This window comes from Myotis myotis, unplaced genomic scaffold (genome assembly GCF_014108235.1).
Source record: "Myotis myotis isolate mMyoMyo1 unplaced genomic scaffold, mMyoMyo1.p scaffold_m19_p_7, whole genome shotgun sequence".
NCBI classification, from domain to species: Eukaryota; Metazoa; Chordata; class Mammalia; order Chiroptera; family Vespertilionidae; genus Myotis; species Myotis myotis.
This window is the reverse complement of record NW_023416379.1, coordinates 46,990,726-47,017,746: the sequence shown is the minus strand read 5'-3', so window position 1 is coordinate 47,017,746 and position 27,021 is coordinate 46,990,726. Positions and strand designations below refer to the sequence as shown.

Below are 27,021 nucleotides of genomic sequence, written 5' to 3'. Positions count from 1 at the left end.
AGTTGCATTTATTCTGCCCAGTGACTCATTGTTGACATGCGCACCCACAGAAGGGTGAGAAGCCTGCAGCACACGTAATAACTCCACTGTTCAGATCATGTACTGAGGGGACAGGCAGGGGCTGGCATTTCATAGGGCACCTCCTGCAAGAGCCAAGGCACTGCCCTGAGCACTTTATGTGTGCTTTTAACCAACCTCAACAGCTCCTGAGAATGCAGTGACCCCATCGTAACAAGCCCAGGAAGTTCGGTGAATAACTCAGACCATTCTCCAGTGTATAGTGACCTATGAGTCAAACCCAGTTCTCTTCACCTCAAAGCCATTGTTCTCTCTTAATGTGCTATGTCATTAAGAAAATGTTAAGTCATACTTGTTATACTTTGGCGAAAGAGGTGAAGTGTTTAGACATTTTAGAGAGTGGACTCTTGTTATATTTTGGCGAAAGAGGTGAAGTGTTTAGACATTTTAGAGAGTGGACTCTTGTTATATTTTGGCGAAAGAGGTGAAGTGTTTAGACATTTTAGAGAGTGGACTCTTTTTAAAAAATATATATATATATATATATATATATATATATATATATATATATGGTGATTTCGGAAAGGAGAGGGAGAGAGAGAGAGAAATATCAACAAGAGAGAATCATTGTTTGGCTGCCTCCTGCATGCCCCCTTCTAGGGATGGAGCCCACAACCTGGGTATGCCCCCTGACAGGGAATCAAACCCTGACATCCTGGTTTATAGGTCGGTGCTCAACCACTGAGCCACACTGGCCAGACAAGAGAGTGAATTCTTTGGATGGTTTTCTCAACCTAGGCACCTTTCCAACATCAGTTCACAAGGGCTCTGAGATGCTGCTCTGTACTTTGTATATGATGATTCTTTGCTGCAGAGTGGAGGTTACTGTAGTGTTCCTTGGACAATATCTATGGCAGTTTGGTTTCTTAAACACCCAAATGACTTTATCTATATCATAAAAAAACAAACGAGCAGTGGCTCTCGCGGCAGGCAGGGTAGGGTGCCAGCAGCGTCCACGGAGCTTGCGAAGCGTTACAGGGTGGCGGACATGGCCCTGATGGTAGGCTAGGCCTAGGGGACCCTACACATACATGATTTAATCGTGCGCTGGGCCTCTAGTATATAATAAATCTATCTTCCCTTTGAGACATGGACACAGATGATGGCAAAAGGTGAAATTGGAGTATACTTAGGAAATGTAAAAAGCTGCTTTCTCTTACTATGGAATTGAAATTAACACTAAGCAAAAAATTTGGAATATGGAAGTGTGGATAAATTCATAGTTTTTCAAATTGTTAATTGTTTTTTACTATCGTGAACATTATGCATTAGATTTGTAAAAATCTGGGATAACATTGAGTTTCTCTACCTATAGCATTTCTACTGACAGTTGAGTAGACCTTTAGTCAGTTGTAGTAAGCACAGTATAAAATGTAAGTATTTCTAGTGTCTGGAAATTGCTGCTGTCTGGGGAGAGATGTGGCAGTTTAGAGTGGGTGTGATGAATGAATGTCGCCCAGTGTAGCAAGATGTGTGCATGTTCCTCCTACACGCTGCTCTAAAGCCTAGCCTTCTGAAAATTGGTCACAGATTTCACCCAGGAGATTTTAAAGAAAAAGTGAACTTTTCCCCTAATGCTAGTTCATCCTCTGAAAATGCATGCACTTTTCTTATCACAGGGCTAAGCAAGCACACACTCTGCCTTTGCACTAATCAGGGACATGCCCTACCTGTGGGCACACCCCTGGTCTGCCTGGGATACAGGTTGAGCAGAGCCCAGCATGTATTGAAGCCCCCATGGTGACCTTGCACAGCCATACACAGCAGAGCCAGCCGTGGGGGGCAAAGGAGCCAGGCTGCTCCGCAGGCCCTGTTCTAGGCTGGCACTGGGAGCTAGGCCGAAAGCAAATGGTGTGATGTGAACTGTCACTGGGCAGATCTGCCTTAGGGAGAAAGGTGAACCTAAAAACACCCACAAGCTCTCATTTAACTCTTGTGGGCAAGAGGACCTTGTTACCCTGGCCTCCCTCCATCTCTTCAGTTTCCAACTCTGGCCAAGAATTAATTCGTGTTTGAGACCAGTCCTGAGTAGAAGAGACACCAGGAAGAAGGGGGCAAAGGGATTCTGGTGGAGATGTGGCCCGGGAGGAGAAATCCTAGACAAGAGGTCAGCAAGCAGAGGTTGCTAAGAAAGCCCAGCCAGACCATGAGGAAGCAAGCAGAGGTTGCTAAGAAAGCCCAGCCAGACCATGAGGAGCAGGTCAACCGAGACCCTTTTATAGAGAGAAGAGTGCTGCTCCGAAAGAGGAAGGACTTCCAGCCCCAAAGGACTTGGAATAAGCCTTTAGGAATTTGAGTTACTGGACCCAAAATGGAAGCCAATAGGACAGAGAACCACAGTAAGGTTCACTGTTTAGCACTCTGGCTATGGGGACACCAAGGAAGAGAGAGAGACTATATGCCAAGTACTGTGCTAAATACCTTCCATGTTAAACCTAGTTAGCTTCCCCTTACTTTTCAGAGAACTGCTCTCCTGTTCCACCCCTGATAGCCTAACGGAGAGACTCCAGAAACCCAGTAAAGAGGAACTATGCACCAACTGATAGTGACATTTGTAGTCCCTTTACAGTTTCCCACCTCCAGGGACTGCTAGCTTGGTCAGCCAGGAGCAGCTGTGCCATCTCTGAGCCTCTGAAGAAAAAACGATTCTTTGGTATCTCTATCCTCTTGCTTTTCTCTTCATTATCCAATTACTCCTTCCACATCATGGAAGAACCAATCTCTGTGGGGACACCCATCCTAATTAGCTTTCCCTGGTCCAGAGAATGCGTTAGCACCATCTTCACAGAGCTATTTTGTGTAACCATTAATATTACTGTTTGAAGTCTTTGGAAATGAAAACAACTTTTTTTTTTTTAAGCTATAGTTTTGGTCATGTAAAAATGCTCATGAAATCCAAAACTAAAGGAAACTGTCCCTTAATTTTCATGGTCTTACATTATAAAGTTTTCCTTCCTGATTCTCAGTTGATTCTCTAATATGTTCCATGTGAATTTTTTGTATCTAGCTCTGACAAGGCAAATACGGCAGCATTACATTTTGATGATCATTGAAACTGTATTTATTCTCGAGAGCAGAATACTTTCCCTTGGAGATCTGAGCATCAGGCCTGGCTGTAGAGTGACAGGAATCTTGATGAGCACTGTCTTCCCGTGGACCATCCCTTTAGGGATAGATGTGTCAGTTTGCATGGAAAAGGTCCCCATCAGACTTACTTATAAACATAGCCTGGGTGGAATAAATGGTTGACATGGAACAAATCTTGGAGAAATTTTTCTTAAATGCTTTTCATGGGAGCAGTGTTAAGATAGTCAGTGGTTTGAACATTTTAGCTGCAGAGTCCTTTCTTCACCTGGCAGTACCTGCAGAAGCCTGGCCAAAAGGCTCCCCACGGCACCTGCACTGTGCCCCAGGCCCTACAGGGAACAGTTTAAAATCGGCATTCTAACTAGGAATATTTAAGTTGTGCAGAAAGGAATCAATTCTCTCCCCTTCTTCTTGTCAGAGATGCGTCAGAGTCCATAGCTGGGTTGTTGACACAGAAAGTTTAAGAGGAATAAAAATGAAGGGAGAGAGTTTCAGTTCCACCAGCGACTTTTCACTTTCTTGGATCTTTGAAACTCTACCTTATTTGCCTTTGGAGGAATTTTCTGTTTATCAATGGATTTTTGAAACAACAAGCATGCAGATGTATTTGCTTGCTGTTTGGGGGTGAAGATGTCACACGTTCCCATACGTGGTTTCATAGACAGTGTTGACTGATGACAAAAACCATATGCCAAATGGAATTTTTATGGCTCTCAAGATGTCAAATATAATAAGCCTTTGACATAGGTTGGTGGTCAAAAGTGATAAGGATGGATTGGGAAACTAGTCGTTTATTGTGAAAAAATGAAAAGTGATATTTTAGAAGTCCAGGTCCAGACTGACCCCTCAGAAGCTTGCTTTTCTCAGGGGACGATCTAACTCCACGGAGCCCAAAGCCTGTCTGCTCTTCCTGGAGAACAGCTGATTCAGACCAAGGGCAGTCATGTGGGAGGGGCTCCCACCTATAGACAGGATCTGTTCTAAAGGAGCGTCTGCTCCCTGCCAGCCTGTTCTCTCTCATTAAATCTGCGTGTGCTGTCTGGTCCCTGTGTACCCGGGGTGTAGTTTATCCTGCAGGAACTATAGAGCTATCTGCTTAGCACTTCAATGTCTGGAATATCTGGGAGGACTGTAACTGTGGCCAAACTTCTGACATCAGCTTTCCAATCTGGTAATAAACCCGCTATTTTGGTTAAGATAATGTTTCCTAGAATTTCCCTAATAATCTACAAGGCTCCCAAGCAGGTTCAGAATGACCTGAAAGGGAAAGTAGGGGTGACCAGCTTCGCCATTTATTCTGGTTAGGGGGTGGAGCTCAAGGTTCCCCATAAAGGCAGGGACTTGCGTGGTTTGAACCCCCCCCCCCCTCCAGCACCGAGGCAGTGTGCTTGGACTTACCTGTACTTTTCCCCAGGTGTGGGGCAAGCAGGGAAAAGGGAGAGGCGGGGCTGCAAAGCTGTCAGCTGTCACACATCCAAAATGGAGTCAGACTCTCTTCCATTAGTCTGGTATTCTACTTGAGTAATAGTCACATTGTAGGCAGATATTTTCCTTTGGGACATTGTGAAAGTCAGTCACTTACTGAAAACAAAATGTATTTGAACAGTATTCTTATAGCACTTATCATCTTTCTTGGCATTAATTCCAGGCCAAGGTGCTTGAGCTATTGTGAATAGAGCATGCCTACTGGTAACACTGGGAGGGTCTCTGAATATCTGAGATACAGTAATAGTAGATGACAAGGATGGGTGTGGCCCCTGTCTTTTAACCGTGCCTTCATTGTATAAAACTCCCTTCAAATGAGGAGGATTTGTTGCCCTTCTTTCTCTACTCTCCTTTCAACTCTGTCTATCTCCCAACTCCACCCTACTGCCAGGCTAGGGAATAGGAAGGGGACTTTTTCCTGATAATGGTTTTATGTCAGAGTAGAGCATTAAACAATCAGTCCTTTCCCAGCTGACATCCCTCAAAGTAGAAACAGCTAATGTCCAGCAACTCAAAATAGAAGGTCAACCCACTTCGGTAATTGTGGGTGGATATGCACTTGTTTCTCTTGAATGTCTCAGCATCAAGTTCTATAGCCAAGCATTTTATATTTTATGGTGTCCATGTGGAGTTTTTTCTTTGTTATGTTCGAGGAGCCATTTGCTCAGTAACTCCTGTTTTGGAATACTTCTAAGCAGAAATCATTACAATTGTGTTCTTTCTTTTTTTTTTTTTTTAATATATTTTTTATTGATTAAGATATTACATATGTGTCCTTGTCCCCACGTTACCCTCTACCCCCCACCCTCCCACCCCCGCTCATGCCCTCACCCCCCCGTTGTCCATGTCCATTGGTTAGGCCTATATGCTTGCATATAAGTCCTTTGGTTGATCTTTCCCCCTTACCCCCACCCTCCCCTACCTTCCCTCCAAGTCCCGACAGTCCAATCAATGCCTCTCCGTCTCTGGATCAGTCCTTGTTCATCAGCTTATGTTGTTCATTATATTCCACAAATGAGTGAGATCCTGTGGTATTTATCCGCTCTCAAGTTCCATCCATGCTGTGGCAAATGGTAAGAGTTCCTTTTTCTTCTTCCTCTTCTTAAAGAATACCTTTCAGCATTTCATATAATGCTGGTTTGGTGGTGATGAACTCCTTTAGCTTTTTCTTATCCGTGAAGCTCTTTATCTGACCTTCTATTCTGAATGATAGCTTTGCTGGATAAAGTAATCTTGGTTGCAGGTTCTTGCTATTCATCACTTTGAATATTTCTTGCCAGTCTCTTCTGGCCTGCATGGTTTCTGTTGAGAAATCAGCTGACAGTCGTATGGGTACTCCCTTGTAGGTAACTGTCTTTCTCTTGCTGCTTTTAAGATTCTCTCTTTATCTTTTGCTCTTGGCATTTTAATTATGATGTGTCTTGGTGTGGTCCTCCTTGGATTCCTTTTGTTTGGGGTTCTCTGCGCTTCCTGGACTTGTAAGTCCATTTCTTTCACCAGGTAGGGGAAGTTTTCTGTCATTATTTCTTCAAAAAGGTTTTCAATATCTTGCCCTCTCTCTCCTTCTGGTACCCCTATAATTCTGATGTTGGTACGCTTGAAGTTGTCCCAGAGGTTCCTTACACTATCTTCATATTTTTGGAATCTCTTTTCTTTTTTCTTTTTCGGTTGGGTATTTTTTGTTTCTTTGTATTTCAAATCTTTGACTTGATTCTTGGGATCCTCTTTCCTGCTGCTGGATCTCTGTAAATTATTCTTTATTTCAGTCAGTGTATGCTTAATTTCTAGTTGGTCCTTTTTCATGTCCTCCATGGTCTCCCTATACTTATTGAGGGATTCATTAAATTTATCGGCGGTTTCCATAAAATTCTTGAAAAACCTTATAACCGTGGCCTTAAACTCTATATCCAATCGTTTGCTTTCCTCCATTTCTGCCATTTGTGACCTGTTTCTTTGTCTCCGCATTTTGGCAGCTTCCCTGTGTTGATAGAGTGGCCCTGTGCGCCAGGTGTCCTGTAGGGCCCAGTAGCTCAGCCTCCCCAGTTACCTGGGGTGGACACTCTTGGTGCACTCTTGGTGCCTTGGTTGTTGTAGAATCACTGGGAGGAATTGACCTCCAGGCCAATTGGCTGTGAGAATCAGCTGTGTCTAAAGTGGGAGAACTTCTGTGCTGAAGACACCCTTCTGGGGCAAGACTTGCTTCAGTGGGGCTTTGGTGCTCACTGAGTCTGCTCCCTGAGTGCGTCCCTTATGGATCTGAGGAGTTGCAGTCTGGATGGACCCCCTCTGACCACTGGGTACAGTGGCTCCTGGATCTAAGGAGGTGCTAATTCAGCCTCTGCCTGAGGCCACACAGCAGGAGCCACGAAGAGGCTCTGCTGTGAAGCAATGCAAGCCGCTGCGGGGCCTTGGGCCTTCTCTTGGAAGTTCCAGGTCTGCCTGGTTCAGCTGCAGTTAGGTACATTCACATGCAAAAGCCTCTGCGGCAGCCTGGGTGGGGCGGGGTCTCAGGGAGTCAGAGGGCGGAGAAAGCGGCCATGGCCGATTCTCCGCCAGGAGTCGCGCGTCTCAGTGTTCCGGTAACGGCTGCAAGCACCTCTGAGGGAAAGCCGCCCTCAAGTTCGCTCGCTGCCGGACAGACCAGCTTCTCCCCGTGTGAGACCTGGGTCCCCAGAGACTTCCCGGAACCGGAGTTCAGAGCCGTCGGGAGTTTGTGATTCAAAAAGACAGCCGCGTCCTCAGGCGCCACCCCCTTTCCTCGCGCGCGCACCGCCGTACCTCTGCACTTCACCTCCGCAGCGCCTCTGGCTCTCAGCGTGCTTTTCTTTCCTTCTAGTTGTGGACTTTACACTCAGCCAGCCTTCCTGTTGTTCTGGATGATGTTTGCTCAGTCCTTTGGGGTAATTTTCAATTGTTGTGTGAGGCAATAATTTCCCGGTGTTTACCTATGCCGCCATCTTAGTTGCTCCTCTGTTCTTTCTTGATCATTGGAATTTGGGCTGCACTCAAAGTTATTCTCTAAGGAAATTCTTCAGGTGCTCCATCAAATCACCTCTGAGTGGAGGGAGATTGACAGTTTATTTAGTGGAGAATCTTGATTAGATCCCTACTTTTGATAAGAAGATGTGAGCCTCTTTAAGTATATGAACTTTTCCCCTGTTCAGTAACAGAATGATTGTACCTAGCCCCAGCCTGTTTGCTGGAGAGCTCTTACTAAAAGTTCATTTGAGAGACATTATATACATAATGGATTCCCAGAAGATATGCAGTCTGTCTATCTGACTTGGTGGTTCTCAACCTCATCTATTAGATCTTAATATAAAAAGGCCACCTTTACTATCCTGAAATGAAAGTTTTAGATACTATAACCTACTCACATAAATTACCCTATCGATAAGCATGCCTTAATGATATATAAAGAACAAACAGAAGGAAAGAAATTACAATAAAAATAATGTTTATTTCAGTATGTAAATGTCTGGACAGAACCCTTTCAGAAGACATAATGAAATAATCACCTATCTACACCTCCAGGTGGAATGGCCATGGGGGCGGGGGGGGGGGGGGAGGTAACTGCATACAGATGCTTTTCTGGGAACTGAGATACCACAGAGGCATGCCCTAGGGGACATGGTTTTCTAAAATAGTGAACAACTCTTAGTCAAATTACATACAAAACAAAACAATAGTCTTCTCTTGGTTTTTATTGTGGTAGCACTCCTGGAAATGTTAGTGTGTCTTGACACACACACACAAAATTGTGCTGATATATGAAACAAAATTAGATTCTGGGCTTAGATTTTTATAAACTGTTTTGTACTTATGTGCATGTCCAGCAGGGCATTCAAATGTGCAGGATATAAGGCAATTCTTTGTGGTTTGTCCTACATTTTGCATATCATCTAGCATCCCTGGCTGCTGCCCAATAGATGCCAGTAGTGTCCCCCCTCCTGGGACAACCAAAAATACCTGTACAAATTTCCAAATTGCTCCCTAGAAAGTTGTGCTGCTGTCAATAAGAACCACCGCTCAGCTATTTTAAATTTTATACCTGGATCATGGTATAAAATCAAAACAGAATGTCTGGGTTTTAAGGTTCTTTTTATTAACTTTTACTTTTTGTGCAGTTTTCTATAAAAAAAAAATACACTTTTGATGGTATTGAAAGTATAGTCATTCAATGATATTCTTTGATTTTTAAAATTACTTTCATTCAATTTATTGGAGTGACATTGGTTAATAAAATTATATAGGTTTCAGTTTACAATCCTATAAGACATCATCTGTAGATTGTAATGATACCTTTAATGTCAGCAGGAAAATTTCCATTAGATCTCAGGGCCTGGAGAAGCTAGCTAGGATTATTTTAGTATTTTGATATTTTTATATCTTGTATTAGATTTCATGATTCTCTTTTTAGTTTCTATGCTAGGGAGCTTAGGGCCACATTTGTGGTTTGCTTTTAATAGTTATGAGTACATATTCATATGCATATATTTATACATATATGTGTTTGTATATATATATACACATATGTATATATATGTAAATATCCTCTTCTAATCTCATAGTATTTTTTACTTAACTCGAAATACTTATGTTCCTAATTTTTAAATGCTTGCATTGATACTTCAGATTCTTCTCAAAATGAGATAGAGTATGAGTAAATCAACAAAGTAAATAAAGAGATTTGGGACCTCTGTCTGGAAGTTTTTGGAGTCCTGGGGGTATTTAAATGTTATTTGTAGGCATGAACAAAATGCTACACCCCATTCATTCTGCCTGCAAACATGAAATGTCTCCAAATTCCCAAGTTGTTCCATAAATAAGCCATTTCACCTCCTTCCTAAATTTTTTCCATCCTTATTTTTATCACTAAAAATATGGGACATACAAATGCTATAAAAATAAATTACATTTTTCATCTTTGAAAATGAAAAAAATCACCCAGATGTTCACACAAACATAAACAAGAATAAAAGTGAAAAACAATATTCACCAAAATTCTCACTTACTTACACATTGTATATTATCTGTCCATTTTTTCCCTGGTATTTTCCCATATTCCTAAGTAATTATATATAGATTTTTTTAATTATAATTTACTTTAATTTCTTTTCTGGAATTAGGTAAACATCCATTCATCCATAAATGCATAATATGTAACTAATGGCATGTTATTATAATCCATTTTTTCCTTTTATTTGGATTGTTTTAAATAAATTTATGGGCCTGGAATTACTTGATTAAGAGTAATGTGTGTGTGAATTGCCTTCTGAAAGAGTTTTATAATAGCTGCTGCTGGATAATAAGTTTTTTAAACTTCTTTCCTTAAAATAGAATTCTTGAGCCCTCTGCTGGAAGCATTCAGTATCTGTCTGAAGTAGTAGTATATGGCAATTTTACAATTCTAAATAGAAGGTTTTTTAAAAGAAAACCAATTGATGGCAAAATTGTGGTTAATTTCAAGATAAAAACATAACTGGCCAAACATAATTTTTAAGAAGATTTATATTTTAAGAAGATATCCATTGAGTGTCCTAAATTAATTTGTGAATATTTATTTTCTTTGTGTACTTCACAGAAACCACCCATTTGTAGTTTACTCTCAAATTGAGATCCATTAAGTCATCAAGTACTTAGTGAGCACCTACTGTGTATTAGGACTTACTAGAAGTTAAGGATGGATTGATGAAAAAAATGCTCAGGGAATGTTTTCTCAGAGTGATTCCAATTGCCAGACCAACACACTGTTGCACTTGTTAGAAATGGATGACCAGGGGCCTGAATTATTACTGTGTATGGAGCATAATGAAGTACCCGAGGATATTCAATGCTCCAAAAGTTACACTAGTTCAGATAAGAGAATGAGTAACAGAGCCTTAGTCCTTTGTAGAGTACTACTGGATATTAACAGTATTGTTTTCATAGGAAGAATTACTTCACAGCTTCCTTCCATGAAATGAGGCGTCCCCAGCCAGGTGCTCCTGAACACCCAGTGTCCACTGCTCTCTCAGCATGGACTGCACCACAGTGCCATCATTCCTTTTGGCTCTTTGCTTCTGCCTCTGCTCCGGCACTCATTAGTAGCACAGCAGTGGCCAGCTACACATGAACAATGGCTTCAACCCTATTCATTTTTTCAGAGACCTTCTGTCTTTGGCTGTCAGTATTTTAAGTCATGTTTCTTTCTTCTCTGCTCATGCTAGCATTATAAGAAACTAGCTCTGTGTGGAGAAGCCCAGCTTCTTCAGTAAAGCTCTATGGCAGCGGTTCTCAACCTGTGGGTCGCGACCCCTTGGGCGGTCGAGCGACCCTTTCACAGGGGTCACCTAAGACCATCCTGCATATCAGATATTTACATTATGATTCGTAACAGTAGCAACATTACAGTTATGAAGTAGCAACGAAAATAATTTTATGGTTGGGTCACAACATGAGGAACTGTATTTAAAGGGCCAGAAGGTTGAGAACCACTGTTCTATGGGATGAAACATCCTGTGTTCATCACACTTGAAAGAGCACTAGTTATAAAAGTAAGTCTTAATAATTAATGTGGCTTTTTTATAACTGGTAATGACCATCATGTTTCATTGTATTTAATTGCTGGGACCACTTCTTTCTCTTAGTGTTAGAAACTATCAAAACTTTGTTCTGCTTTCTCAACTAATGAGGCCACTTTTAAAGGTGATGTAAGTGTATATAATTTATCTTTACATTTTGTTAAATAATATATTGTTAATTTAAACATAATGAAGAACACTGTGTTGGACATGACTAGCTGACAGAACGATTAATCTCAGAGCTTTGAAATGCCAAAGTCACATTAATGGAGAAGGAGCTAAAAAAAGAGTAGGGCTTGCTCAGACAATGTGAAGGAACCCAGCTTTTTCATATGAAGAATTATTTGCAATTTCAGTGAAGTGAGGCATCCCCAGGCAAGTGCTGTGACAGCACCCTGCGGCGACCACTATCTCAGCATTGATCACACCACAGCTAAGAATTCCATTCGACTTCTTTCTTCCCTCTCTTCTCAGGCGCCTAGATAGAGTGTTTAATCCTCATCCTTCCCCTTGTCCTAAAATAGGAGAGGAAGAACTGGTTTCAGCGGTAATGTCTATGGACTGGAAAATTCTTTAAGTTACATTAATGGTAATAAACAGAATTATTGCTAGATAGCAAAAATTACCAGTTTTCCTGGTAGTGTGATGTTAGAGTCCTCATCTATTCCAAGGTTTCTTCTTGGCATCTTAGAGAAGGCTAGGCTATGCTTCTGCAACTTGCTTGTAACCGTAGGAATTTCACATAAACCAAATGATCTTGTGTAAACATGTGAAGGAAGATAATAGAATCTCAAAGTGATATCTACACCTTTCTTTTTTTAAAAAAAAACTATGTTTTTATTGATGACTTTTTTTTTAAGAGAGAGGAAGGGAGAGGGAGAGGGAGAGGTAGATAGAAACATCAATGATGAGAATCATTGATCGGCTGCCTCCTGCACACCCCCTACTGGGAATTGAGCCTGAAACCAGGGCATATGCCCTCACCAGGAATCAAACCCCAATCTCCTGGTTCATGGGTTGATGTTCAACCACTGAGCTACACTGGTCAGGCTACACCATTCTTTTTTTTTACTAGGATATGTTAATTATTATTTTATCTTTGTGGTTTTTAACAGTCTTTAAAATATTCTGAAAATCAAATCTGGTTTTCTCTTTTTTTCATATTCTAATGAATTGAACATAAGTTAGTCCTTTTTTTTTTTTTTTTTTTAAGAAAAGCAAATAAGAATGTATTGGCTGCAGCAAAAAACTCACTTAGAATAGGGAAACAAGGAAGGGCATAGAAGTAACAGGAGAGCCTAGGCTGGGCTGCTTCGCCTCACTGGGAAGTCAGAGGAAAGGGGGCCCGGTTACAAGTTTCATGGGGTCCCTTAGAGGTTAAGGGATATGTGGCGATAGGGGAAGAAAAGGGAGAAGGAAGTGTCTCAAAGTAGTACTTTTAAACATTTGATTTTGAATCTTTTAGAGTCAAAATTTGTACAAGTGTTCTTACTGTGTATGGAAGGAAGCCCCCTAGAAAAATTTGTTAATTAAGGGCTCAATCATCAAATCACAAATGTATTATATCAGGGGTCCTCAAACTATGGCCCGCGGGCCACATGCCGCCCGCCCGCCGGGTGTTTTTGCCGCCGCTGCCTGTCCTGATTAGCAGTCGACTCGTCCCGGGCCCGCAGTGTACATGTGTGGAAAGTCTGAGGGACAGTGAACTGGCTCCCTGTTTAAAAAGTTTGAGGACCTCTGTATACAACACAATACAACACAACGGTCACCTTTATGTGGATACATTATTACAACTATTAGTTGAAATGTCTAAGTGTCCCTTCATTTAGTACATTCAATTAGATAGTCTTTGATGAGGATTAGCATGTGACCAGGCTCCCCTATGAAGGCTTTTGACATCTTTTTTTTTTGTATCCAAAATGTGTTTATTGGGATGTTCCCCACTCATCTTGATTCGAGGTGCTTTTAGTGCTGCTTCCTTCTGAAGGATCATCCTTCTGTAAGCCTTGCTTTCCTCCTGGTGGCCGAAAAGAATAGTGGAGCAATCAACACAACACTACGGTTTGTGCCTGGCTAAAGACGGTGTGATTTTATAGCATCCTGGGCACTTCACATCCATGAAGTAGGAATTGGGGCTCTGCACCACGCGCTTCTTCTTGTGTTTCCTCTTCTCTTCTGAAGAGGGATGGAGATCCTTAGTGAGTGGCAAGGATTGTGGGGAGGTCGTCACTGCTGGAAAAGCACTTTTGACATCTTTTAACATTTCTTTCAGGGACTGTAGTTTTCAAACCTGTGAATTTTACTAAGTAGTTCTAGTAGGTTCTCTTCCAGGATGTACAACAGCCATGAACATAAAATAGGATAGACCCTGCCATTCAGCTCTCATAGGTAAAACATGAGATAAGATACACACACATAATTCATTCAGAGCAAAAACACGTGGCTGCATAAAAAAGAAACATAATAGTTAGCATTTATTGCAGATTTACCATCGTAGAAACAGTGTTATGAGCTGTAGTCTACACTCTGACTGCCTACACAACATCCATTTCCTCTTTTTTCTTTGTACAGAGCTCCAATTAGATTGGAGACAGTAGTGCTTCTAGCCATAAAAAGTCAACTTCCTGCGTTCTTTTACAGCTATGGTAGTCACATGGCCTAGACCTGGCAAATGAAATGTAAGTGGGAGTCTATGTGGCAGTGGTTGTAGGAAACCTATTGTTTTCTGATAAGTAATGACAGACTTAGCTGGCACGAGGTTTTTGTTTTATTGCCTTCTGCTGGGGTCCAACCCCAGCAGGTCCAGGGGTCCCCAAAGGTGTGGACGGAGTCGGCGAAGAAGGAATGACACGGAGACAGCGTTCAGTTGATCAGCAGCCTAGCCAGGATCTCTAGCCAAGTTCTGGTCAGGATCTCCAGTGAAGTTTTGGTTGGGATCTCCAGCCAGGTTCTGTGTCCATGTTCTCTTGCTAGGTTCTCCAGCCAGGTTCTCCAGCCAGGTTCTGTAGCCATGTTCCCTCGCTAGGTTCTCCAGCCAGGTTCTGTCCAGGTTCTCCAGCAGGGTTCAGTCACCAGGTTCTAGTCAGGTTCTCTTGCCATGTTCTATCCAGGTTCTGTAGCCAGATTCTGTCTCTAGGTTCTTCAGCCAGGTTCTCTTGCTAGGTTCTGTCTCTAGGTTCTGTGGCCAGTTTCTGTCCAGGATCTTTTGCCATGTTCTCTCCAACGAAGTTCTTCTGTCTCTAGGTTCTGTGTAGGTTCTGTGTCTAGGTTCTGTCTCTTGTTGTCTTGTTACATCTGTATTTATACCAGTTGATTCCAATCCTATCAATTTCTAGTCCAAAGGTTAGGGCGTTTCTTATCTCCATTCCAGGGAGTAAAGATTATGTAGCTTAAGCATGATTGTTAGTAGTTAAAGTGATTAATTACCCGCCTGGCACTTAGTTAAGGGGTTTTATTCCCTCCCTAACTTCAGGGGAAAATCCCTACCTGGGGAAACAACCTTTCTCAGAGAGGTGACCTTGGTTAAAACACAGTGCCAAGAAGGTGAGCAAACATATTAAGAACAGTATGCCATATATGCCAGGTCCCTTGAAACAGCAAGGATGGACCGGCTCCCGGCAAACTAAAGATTTTATTACAAAATCGCTTAATTTCAGGGTTTCAGAAGTAATTGGGCAAATGAAAAACTGAAAATCAAATGTTCAGATCTAATACTTGGATGAAACCCTTTCCTGGTAATGACAGCCTGAAGTCTTGTACTTATGGACATCATCAGATGCTGGGTTTTCTCCTTTGTAATGCTCTGCCAGGCTGTCACAGTAGGGGTATATATATAAATATCCTGCCATTTCCAGCTTTTAATAAGAAAAACTGTTGCAATGGGCATTTAAAAGTGGCACTTGGTTGTTTTTATAGAGTCCAGTGGATGCAATCTGACATTGATAATGGGCTCTTTCACACTATGTGCACTGTGGCTGTTTTTTGCCAGTAACGGAAGTGCTAGTGGTAACTACTGGTTACCCATGTTTTGCACTGCCCTAGCACCTCCCATACAAGTGTGTCTGGAAGACACAGCAATGTGCAGCTATGTGTGTTACCATAAACAAAGGGCCTGTGTGAAAGATACACAGGTTTCCTATGGAGGAAAGGGATTGTTCTCTATGGTCAGGGTGTGCCTCTGTCCCATGTCTGAACTTTTTCAGATGATTTTGTTATATATATATATTTTTAGAAGACCAAAAATGTTATAGTAGAGCAAATTTAATCACTTGTTTTTATACTTTACTGTCTTATTTTAGTAAAGAATTTAATAAGAGAACGGTACTGTTGGTTTTAGCCCAATATTAAACATGAGTGGACCAAAGAAAAGGAAAGTGGACAGTGAATGCCGAGTGTTTAAGAGGGAGTGGACAACAAAATATTTTTTCACCGAAGTCCGATCAATGCCGATATGTCTGATATGCCAGGAAACACTTGCAGTCTTCAAAGAGTATAATCTCAGGCGTCACTTTGCCACAAAGCATGGCAACTATGCTAGCAAGCAGTCACCTCGAGAACGGGAGGCTACTGCACAGAGGTTGATGGCTAAATTACAGGCTCAGCAAAATGTCTTTCACAGACAAACTGCAATTCAAGAGACAACTACCAAAGCAAGTTTTATGCTATCATTCAAATTACCAAAAGCTAGCAAACCTCTCTCTGAAGGCGAGTTTTTGAAAGAATGTATGATAGAGACAGCAGGTCTCTTGTGTCCAGAGAGCAAAGGCAAGTTTGAAAAACTCAGCTTATCGCGCAGGACAGTGACTCGTCGAGTGGAACTGATTGATGAAGACTTGGCCAGCAAGTTAAATAGTAAGGCAGAGTTCTTTAAGTTTTATTCACTATCATTGGATGAAAGTAATGACGTAAAGGACACTGCTCAGCTCTTAATTTTTATCCGAGGGATTAGTGACAATTTTGAAATTACGGAGGAGTTTTTAGCCATGGATCCACTGAAAGGAAAAACACGGGGAGAGGACTTGTATGACCGGGTGTCTACTGTCATCGAGAAAATGAAGCTACCATGGAGTAAACTTGCTAATGTCACGACAGATGGATCTCCAAATTTAACTGGAAAAAATGTTGGACTACTAAAAAGAATTCAGGATAAAGTGAAAGAGGAGAACCCTAACCAAGATGTTATTTTTCTTCACTGTATTATTCACCAGGAATCATTGTGCAAGTCTATATTACAACTTAATCATGTTGTTAATCCAGTCGTAAAGCTTGTTAATTTCATTCGAGCAAAGGGACTTCAGCACCGTCAGTTTTTTAAGTTTCTGGAGGAAACTGATGCAGATCACCACGACTTACTTTACCACTCTCGTGTCCGCTGGTTGAGTTTGGGCAAAGTTTTCCAACGAGTGTAGGAGCTCAACGAAGATATTGGTGCATTTTTGAAATTAAAGGGGAAGTCTGACGAATTTACTGAGCTGAGTGACAAGAATTGGCTGTGTGACTTTGCATTTGCTGTAGATATATTTTCACATTTGAATGAGCTAAATGTGAAGCTACAGGGAAAAGATCAGTATGTACATGACATTTACACTAATGTGAAAGCCTTTAAATCGAAGCTGATTTTCTTTTCCAGACAAATTTCAGACAAAGTCTTCACTCATTTTGCCACACTAGCCACACAGAAGGAGACCATCCAAAACGTGAAGAAATACAGCAAATCACTGGATGACCTGCATGCAGAATTCTGTCGTCGGTTTTCTGATGTTGAAAAAATTGGCCAGTCACTTCAACTGGTGGCCTGTCCTTTGTCACAAAACCCTGAAACAGCACCAGAAGAGGTGCAACTGGAACTCATCGATCTTCAGTCTGACTTTGTCCTAAAGGAGAAATTCAGCTCTCTTGAACTCAGAGACTTTTATGCTTCACTTAATGAAGCCACTTTTCCAAACATCCAGAGGATGGCACAGAAGATACTGGTGCTGTTTGGGTCAACCTATGTTTGTGAGCAGACATTTAGCGTCATGAACATCAGCAAAGCCCCTCACAGATCCAGCTTAACTGACGAACACCTCAGATCTATCCTGAGAATAGCCACAACAAAACTAACTCCAGACTTTGATGCATTAGCTAAAAAAGGAGACCAACAACACTGTTCCCACTGAAGTTGATGTTTTAAAGACCAAAAACCTTTCAACCCAGTCTACATTGCCATCTACATCTACATCCCGGGCATAATTTGGAAGTTGCACTAAAGAAAATGTTTAATTTACTGTTTACACATTTTGTTTTCTATTTGTTTTAGTTTTAAATTATTTTATTATATGTAAGTTTAATTTGAAAGGCTTTTGTACCTTTCCTTTGTTAGGCAATTTTATTTTGCCTTTGCCATCTTCAATATAAGGTATGTTATTGTGCTATGATTCCTCCATTTTTTGAAGTTTCAAATTATAATAATTAGTGTTTACATTCTTCTTGTTAAAATGTTTGAAATGAATAAAACTATTGAAATAAAAAAAAAGACCATACCCTTTTATGTAATGATGTTTACTTTGAATTTATATTAGTTCACACAAACACTCCATCCATGCTTTTGTTCCGGCCCTCCGGTCCAGTTTAAGAACCCATTGTGGCCCTCGAGTCAAAAAGTTTGCCCACCCCTGGCTTAGTTCAGTGTCTGTGGTAGTTTGTAGTCCCAGGAGATTAATCCCAGCTGGAGGTTGCAGGGAGGGAAGACCTTGAAAAGCTTTGTATGGGAGGTGGACTTAGAGTTGAATCTTGAAGACTGGGTAGGGTTTTGACATATGGATATTGAAGAAGTTAGGATGAAGATTATCAAGGTGGAGAAAAAGGTATTGCCTGAGTGTGAACAGTGGACTATTGGCTTTAGCAGAGGGACCTAAGGATGCAGAATTGTAATTAAGTTGTAAAAAGTGGGTTGGGGTCACATCATGAGAGTTTCTACTAGTAAATACAAGGACAGAAAGTTTGAACTACATTCAAATATTGGGACCTGATTTATGGAAAACTACTGAATTCTAATCAGTATTGCTTAAACCAAGCATTTCAACAGAAATATTTATGAACATTTCTCAAATGATAGAAACATTTTAAAAGTAGATTTCATATGTTTTATTATCCTTACTCGATTAATTTTCTTTCCTAAAAATAAACTTAAGGTGTCAGTGGTAGAGGTGCTGTACATGAATAATTGATAAAATTCTTTTGCTTTAAACATAGGCGCCACCTTGTGGATAAAAATATCCTTGGTGTAATAGCTTAGAAACAAAAATTACATTCGTAGCAGTTTCTCATAGCTAGATCTTATGGTTCATGTTCTGTTTACAGAATTCTCTTGAAGAGCTGTATGCAAAGGGTTTTATGTGTCTTGAATATATGATCATTTAAAATTTATTTATTCAGTTGTATTTAATTTACTTGATGGTTTATAAATTCAAAATTGTGATAATTTGACATTTTGCTTTACTATACAGAAAAAAATCCCAAATAAACAAAATATTAAAAAGAGGGGAAATGTGCTCATTTATTCTCATAAATAGTATTATGCCACCTTTAATTTGCAGTTGAAGAGTACTTACAGAAGTGCTTGTGTTCCTGTGTGCAGTTGTGTGTTTGGTAAAGACCTTAGCTGTCTAGCTTTAACATGTTCAATTCCTTCAGGCTACTCTATCCACAAACCCAGAAGTAATCAGTTTAAAAGTTTCCTGAAGGGCCTTAGCCGGTTTGGCTCAGTGGATAGAGCATTAGCCTACGGACTGAAGGGTCCCGGGATCGATTCCGGACAAGGGCACATGCCCAGGCTGCGGGCTCGATCCCCTATAGGAGGCGTGCAGGAGGCTGCCAGTCAATGATTCCCTCTCATCATTCATGTTTCTATCTTTCCCTCTTCCTTCTTCTCTGAAATCAATAAAAATACATTACAAAAAATAAAAAAATAAAAGTTTCCTAAAGCAAGAAATGAGGAAGATAGCTTTGAAGACATGAGATACAAAATTTTCTGAAGATGCTGACTTACTGTTCATAAGGGAGGAGGAAAAGGTCACCCTACGACTTCTCATGATGAATCAAGAAAATCCCTACCAGCAACTAATTTAAGAAGGAACATAAAAGTGGGAGGGAAAATAAAGAGAAGGAAAAGAATAACAAGACCAATTTGAGAGGGTGGACGCTTAGTGATGTGGGAGGAGGTGTTGGAGACCGGGTGTAAGCTGACAAGGTCCTTGCACCTGAAGGGGCTAGCAAGGCTGGGACCCTTACCCACACAGTTTTCCCAGACTTGTTTGGATGGCGGTTATCAGTAGAATGAGAGCAACCTTTGTAGAATGAGAACAGCCTTTCATGGCTTATCAAGAAGTCTGTAACTATTTACTGAGATTTGCTGTACCGAGAATTTGTCCTGCTCTGTCTCTCCCTTAGAGATTGAGAGGAACAAAGAATACATTCCTCTTGACAGACCTCCTATTCAGTGTCTTGTGTATAAAAGACATTGCGTGGTTAATAAACCTGCTGCAGTTCCTTGATTGAGCTGTAGTCCTCCCGATCCCGCTCTCCTGTCTTTCTTTCTTTTCTCAATTCCCACCTCCCTACCTCAGCCTGGTTCAACCTGTCAGGCTAGCCCTGACAAGGAGGAGCTGCAGAAGGAATGGCAGGGACTCCATGGGGTCTGTGTACCACATCAGTCCTAGCGCTGCCCTCCCGGAGCCAGCCAGGTGAGGTCTGGGCATTGGTGGAGGTGGCCTATCCCATCATGCCTTGTGCAGAATGTCACCCGAGACCCCTCCTCTTCCATTGTTTTGGGTCCCATCTCCTGCCTGAGGAACTGAAACCAGGAGCCCTAGACTCATTCCAGTTTGAAGGGTCTTCGTTAGAGTTTGCACAGTTTCAACTTCTCACTAACCAACCCTGCTGCTTAAGACACATTCGCACTAAGTATTCAAGAGTGCCTCCTTCCATCAGGGCAATGGGACCACTTCATGACTGAATTCTGATGTAATAACTCTCACTGGTAACTTTAGAGACCACCACCTTCTACTGCAATTGTCGCTTCTACCTCTATTGCTTTGTCACACCAGCCAGTGTCACCCTGACCACATCCACCGGCCAGGTCTTATCCCAAGTTGATCAAAGGAGTGGAGTCTCAGCATTTGAGGTAGGGCTCAGCTGTGGACCTTTCCTCAGGTCACATGACCTAGCTTGCCATAAGCTGCAGGGGAGGTTCCACCATGAGATGGTCAGCTCCCCAGCTTGCACTGTCCAGTTCCTCTCTTTCAAGTTCAGCCCCTCTGCATTCTGCCACCTGGAGGTCAAGTAGGAGTGGGTACCGGGAGGTAATATTCCATGCAGATGGCCCTGTGAACAAGAGGTACTCATGAGCCACCTGAGATTGCATCACAACCTCTTTGTTTAACCTGGAGAAACCCCAGCCCTGGCTCCACTAGAGCAGGGGAGCATCATTGAGCAGAGGCAGTGCCCAGCCCAGTTAGGTATCTGTAATGTTTTTCACCTTCCCCACTGCATCCTGGACCACTTGGCTTTTCGCATCTTATGTTTCTTGATCTCTGTTGTTATTCAGACATGTTTTGTCCATTGTTGATGCCTCCCTCTGAGCTAAGCTCCTCCAGTTTGATGAGTGACAGGATGTGTCAAGATACTAAACATTAGCTTCCGCTCCTCCACTCTGCTCTGAACTCTCTGGGGACAACCTCCCTCCCTGTAGGTGGTCCTCAAGTGACCTGTCCTCCCGTCTGTCCTGCATTGAGTGCCAGACTAGATGCTGATGGACATTTGTTTCTGAAAGACCTCAATGTGACCACATAGGCTTTGCAGGACTGGAACTTAGTTTCCTCAGTTGTCCTCCATACATGGGCATGTTTGAGACCCCTTCCTTCTGCAGGAGGCTCTTCCTCAGCCAATTGTCCTAGGCAGGTGACAGAAAAATTCACGATACTGTGAATTGTGAGAATATCGAACCGTTGTATTCCTGCCCAAACACAGATTCTCTGGAAAAATACATTAGAACAACCTGTCACCAAAGATCAACAAAGTTGAATGGAAAAGACTCCAGTGCAACTGGCGCTTGCAAACGCTGGTTCTGCTTCCATCAGTGAGACCCAGCTTTCCTGGTAGGTTTTTTGTTTTTTTCAAAGTGGGTCCTTTAAAAGCACCTAGGGATTTTCTGTGATACAGTGTCTTTTAGAAAAACTTACGTTATAATGAGAGAGAGAAAAACAACAACTACAAAACGGTAAAACAAAGACAAACGCCATCCTGGCAGGGTTTTTCATGGGAGGGTTTCTCCAAGGGGGCCCGCTGGACGTGTTGCACGTGCTGTGGAATATTCCTCTTGTCTCTCTGTGATATCTGCCTTTGTGTTTGGCATTACCAAGCCTGGGAGGTTATCATGAATGCCAGTCGTGTGTAATAAGCGCAACTGACAGGATTTAAAGGCTAAGCCTAACCTTTCTAATCCATCTATTCCCCATTCTGTGCCTCAGGCCATGCCTCTTCTGCAAGAATATACTACATTCTTGCGCCTGTGATGGGAGCTGCAATAATTTCCTGACTGTCAGTCAAAGCCTCTCTCCTGGAGGAGTTGGGGAAATGCAGGCTTCTCCTTCTGACTAGAAGGAAAAGGAGCTATAAAGACTTTTCAGAATAAGATTATAGTCCTTTTCCCTCTTTTCTGTTAGGTTAAATTAATTAACAGAATAGACTAATTAAAATTAGATTAAAAATTAATTCTGAATTTTAAAATATACTTAGAAATTAATTTATCAGTAATTTGTTATAAAATAAATTCACTGATATTAAGTGAGAGCTATGTGTTGGGCATTGTTCTAAGCACTGGGGATACAAAATAGATCAGGTCTCTGTTCTTCTGGATCTTCTATCCTTTGAGTGGAGAAACAAAAAAAGAATCAAATAGACAAATATGGACTAAATGGCAAAGTGGTAAATGCTGTGAAAAAGATAAAGCAGAATAAGGAGGTAGGGAATGAGGGCTGGAGAGTGGGGTTCTGTTTCACCTAGCATGCTCAGATAGGGCCTCTCAGGGAAGATGATATTTGAGCAGAGGTGTGAAGGACATGAGCGAGTGAGCCACGCTGATATATTGAGGAAGAGTGATTGGCAAAGAAAGCAGCTAGCTGTAAACACTAGGGTCCTCAGGGTATTCAAAGAACTTTTTATGTTACAGTGAAGAATTTGGATTTTTTTCAATGATGTAAAAAGTCATTGGTGAGTTTTGAATAAAGGAGTGACATAATTTTATTTATGTTTTTAAAGAATCAACTTGACTGATATTAGTAAAAACAGCATGAGGGGGCAAAGGAGAAAACAGTTCAGTCGTTAGGAGGTTATTATATTTCATCTAGGAAGGCAGTGGATTGGAGTAGGCAGCGGTTGCCAACCTTTCAGACCTCACAGACCACCAGTGGTCCGTGGACCACCAGTTGGCAACCGCTGGACCAGAGTGATATCGATGGAAGTAGTACTGAGTGGTGATTGGGTTGTGGAACTATTTTGAAGGTAGAGTCAACAGGAGTGGCTGATGGATCAGATGTGAGATATGAGGAAAACAAGAACAGTCCAGAATGATTTTGGGGTTTTAGCCTAAATCACTGAGAGCAGCTGTTTGCTGCGATGGTAGGATTGAGATAGGAGCAGGTTTGATGGTTGGTGGAGAGGATCAGAGTTCAGAATGGGCTACATTTAGTTTAAGCTGCCTGTTAGACATTCATGTGGTGATACATCATAAGCATAATAGTCTGGAGTTCAAGGGTGAGGTCGGGGCTGAAAAAACAAACTTGAGTGTAATGAGCATAAATAGTTTTAAAGCCATGGGGTTGCATGAATCATCCACAGAGTAAATGGAGAGAGGAAAGGAGAGATCTGGGAATGGAGTTCTGGGCATCTCCAAAGCTTACAGATTGGGAAGGAGATGGAGAGGGGTGGTTAGTGAAGTACAAGAAACCAACAAACAGAGCACTGCCAGAAGCAAGGGAATGAATCATTCCAGAAGGAGAGCAATCAACTTTGCTAACTGCTGTTGGCTTGAATAAGATTAATTATTGAGAAATGACTATTGGATTTGGAGGTCACTGGTGACCTTAATCAAGAGCACTTTTAGAGGAACAATGTGAATAAAACTCAACAGGGGTGGGTTCAAGAGAATGTCGTAGAGCAAATAGTAGTATTAGACAACTTTCCTGAGGAAATTTGTTGTGAATGGCATATTTGTATGCTGATACAGTTATGGGTAGGTGGCTGGAAGGTTTGATGGTGAAAGCCTTTGGAAGATCATGAGGTTTGAGTAAGAAGAGGATGGAGGAGAGAGGTACATGTGAGAAGAAGGTACATGAGACTGAATGGACCACATCAGTGTTTCTCATGCTGCCCTGGGCATCAGAACCACCAGGGGTCTTGTTAAAGCACCAGTTTCTGGGCCTCCCCCTGAAAGTTTCTGATGCCATTAGGTCTGGGGAGGCGCCCAAGAATTTGCAATTTTTATAAGCTCCCAGGTGATACTGATGCTGCCGGTCCAGGGCCTCCACTTTGGGAAGCACTGGGCTTGGGAAATGGGAAATGAGTTAAGATGAGCAGCACTAAGGCCTTCTTGGGTCTGGCAGTCACCCATGTAAAGTGAATCTAGCCAACGTGGTGGTGTGCTTTTCTCTAGCCCTGTTCAGTAGCTCAGGAGTGGCAGCAGTAGGCACAAAGTTGGAATTAACCAGAAAAAATGACGAGTTGATATCACCAGTATATTTAAGAAGTTTTACTTCTCTGTGATGTCTTTGTTATAAAGATGCTATTTCTTCATCTTTCATTTGAAATAGAAAATATTAGAGAATCAGAGATTGAGAAAAATGAAAGTTTATGGTTGAAATTTAATGTTGCTGGGCTTAGAAGTAAAAGGAAATAATATCACCTCTGGTCTCATATTGCAAGTAGAAATATAAGCCCTTATCCCTAAAATATCTATTAATCATACTGTTACAAAATTCTGAAACATACTTTGAAAAACTAAAATTTGTTTGTTTTTAAATATTATGAGATTACATACATCACAAGTGAATTTTAAGACTATTATATTATTCTTTGCAAATGGTTATATACTCCTACAAAAACAAGTTGTTAGGTCCAGAGCCTGACACACATGAAATGAGTATAGGAAAGGAGAAGTCTGCTGTTAGAGTGAGGGCCACAGCTTGTTAATCAGAATGTGGGAAAGAACTGACTTCCATAATTCAGATAGAGCATGTGACGTGGCAATTTAAATATAGCAATCTATTTTCCATGTTAAGCTAGTATTAATTTTTAAGTAACTGGTACTTTTCTTTTTATTAAATAACAGGTTTTGCTGGAGCCGGGTGTGATCCAGGATGTGTTAGCCGCTGGCAGCCACCTGCAGCTGTTGGAGCTCCTCAGTTTATGTTCCCACTATCTCATCCAGGTATGTGAGCTAGCATCCTGCCAACATGCCCTTCACATTCCTTCCCTCTGTCGTTATAGGCGGTACCCCACCAACTGACAGGTAAAATGGAATGGGGGAGGGATGTGGTCTCTGCTGCTAGAATTTCTCCAGGACACAAGCTGAGAGCTCCTAGGAGCCAGCTGCAGCTCTCATGTCCTAGCTCATGGCCTCCACTCTCCCTGCCCACCCCAGATCCCCACCATCCTTGGGCAGTAGAGTAACTCACCAACCATGCACAGGGTTCACTGCCAGGGCCGGAGAGATGATGCGGGAACAGATCATGATTTGAAGCAGTGCTGTCTGGTTTCCACATGGAATAACCACAAATGCACAATAAGTTGGATAGTCCTTTAAGAATTCAGTAACAGAAACTAATATATCACAAAGTCATAAGTGTATATTTAATTAGCACATGAACTTCCTAGGCAATAAATGCTGGAAAAATGAGTGATCTGTGCATTCTTCCCTGGATTTGCTGGGGTGGTCAGGAAGGCTCTGTGAGGGGCAGGGAGAAAAAAGCCTACTGTGAGTTCACACCAGTGTTTCACCTTCAGTCCTCAGCAACTTCAGACATTTTGTTTTATTTTATTTTTTTAATACCTCTATTGATTTCAGAGAGGAAGGGAGAGGGAGAAAGAGATAGAAACATCAGTGATAAAAAAGAATAGACTGGCTGCCTCCTGCATGCTCCCTACTGGGGACTGAGCCCAAAACCCACACATGTGCACTGACCAGGAATCAACTGCGATCTCCTGGTTCATAGGTCAATGCTCAACCACTGAGCCATGCTAGCCAGGCTCTTTGCACATTTTTATAGGCGAAAAATCAGAGATTCAAAATGTACCCAGCTTGTCCAAGGTGACATGGCTGATGAGTGGTAGGCCTTTCTGATTCCAAAGACCATTATTTCTTCTTGGATGAAAACCCTTTGGCTCAGGAGGAAGATAGGGGACTTCTTGGGCAGATAGTGTAAGATATTTACAGAGAGTTCAGTAATAATTCCCTGTATTGGAATCCTTCCATTTCCCCAACTTGTATGAATTTTGCTGACATTTATTACAGCATTATAAAGACAGTGAAAATAAAATTTAAAAAATGATAAATCCACACAATTTAATTCTGCTATCCTTGTGAATATGACATGAGATTAGTAAATAGAAAAATTTTACTTGTTTCCTGCTCAGTTATTTTATTTCCCTCCTAATTTTTTTCTCTAATTCTAAATATGGCCTTGATTATTGACTTCTGTTACTCACTAGGCAGTTTCCAAATCTCTTTCTGTTACATCATCTTATTTCATGTTCCCAGCAACCTTGGGAGGTAGGAACCAGTGCTTCCTTTGGTGATGGTGTGAGGGATGTCAGCCGTGTTCAACTAAGGAACAATTCAAATACAGTATATGAAAGTTTTATCATCTCAACTCATTTAATCTAATAGTAAATGTTTAACTATTTTTTATCTTATTTTTTTTTCTTTTCCCCTCAATATTGTTGGGTGATATGGGAGAGTTATTTTTAATCCCTTTCGGCAAGTAGCAAATGGAAATAATGTAGAAAGGTTACTTGACTTCAAAAGTGTGGGTTAGACTTGTGAAATTGAAATTACTTTTATATGCTATTTCTACATCAAATATTGTAACTCAAACTTTCAACAGCATCACCTGATTCACTTTTTTAATGACAGGTATAATCAATGATATATGTTGACAAAAGTTTGGTTATTGCCGCTTATCATGATGCATGTTAAAATAGTGTGTCTATACAGTTGTGTGTGCACCTATATATTAGTTTTCTATAAATGAGAATTCCAGACAAACATTAGAAGATCATGAATATTTTCCCCTACCCCATCAGATGAATTTGCTGAAATATCAAATGACTGTGGACTTTGGAATTTAATTCTTGCAGTTTATTATTTTGCTGAGAAAAACGTGTAGCTTGCATACAGATATATTTTGTGGACACATCATTTATTATTAGCTTGCTTGAACAGTGGTTGAAATTTTCACTTTCTTTTCACCAATATGCTTTCATCTCATTCTCTTGTGTAACTTTACTTTTCTGTTTTATCTGTGACCACTGCAAGATGTCCAGTGTGTGGAAGGAAACTTTGACTATAAGAGAACTGAAACCATGTCTATGTAGAAACCTTCATTATGCTAGTCTTTTAAAATATATGCCCTCCCTCTCTTTGGGGATTATAAAATGACCAGACTAGGTCAGTCTGCTTTTATATTTTGACACAATCTTATAACAATACTTATTTACATTTTTTGTATTATTGCTCAACTGAGCTTTGATTTCATATAGAACCATTTTATTG

At 41.3% G+C, this 27,021-nt stretch overlaps 1 protein-coding gene across 8 annotated transcripts in view; it reads left to right on the top strand.

The window, feature by feature from the left end:
• KLHL32 (kelch like family member 32) overlaps positions 1–27,021 on the top strand; it is a 217,679-nt gene that overhangs the window by 103,989 nt on the left and 86,669 nt on the right. For all 8 annotated transcript variants that reach the window (XM_036317421.1, XM_036317420.1, XM_036317419.1 and 5 more), the window contains one exon: positions 24,580–24,678. In XM_036317421.1, the coding sequence (XP_036173314.1) occupies positions 24,580–24,678 (99 nt within the window). The remainder of the gene's footprint in view (positions 1–24,579; positions 24,679–27,021) is intronic.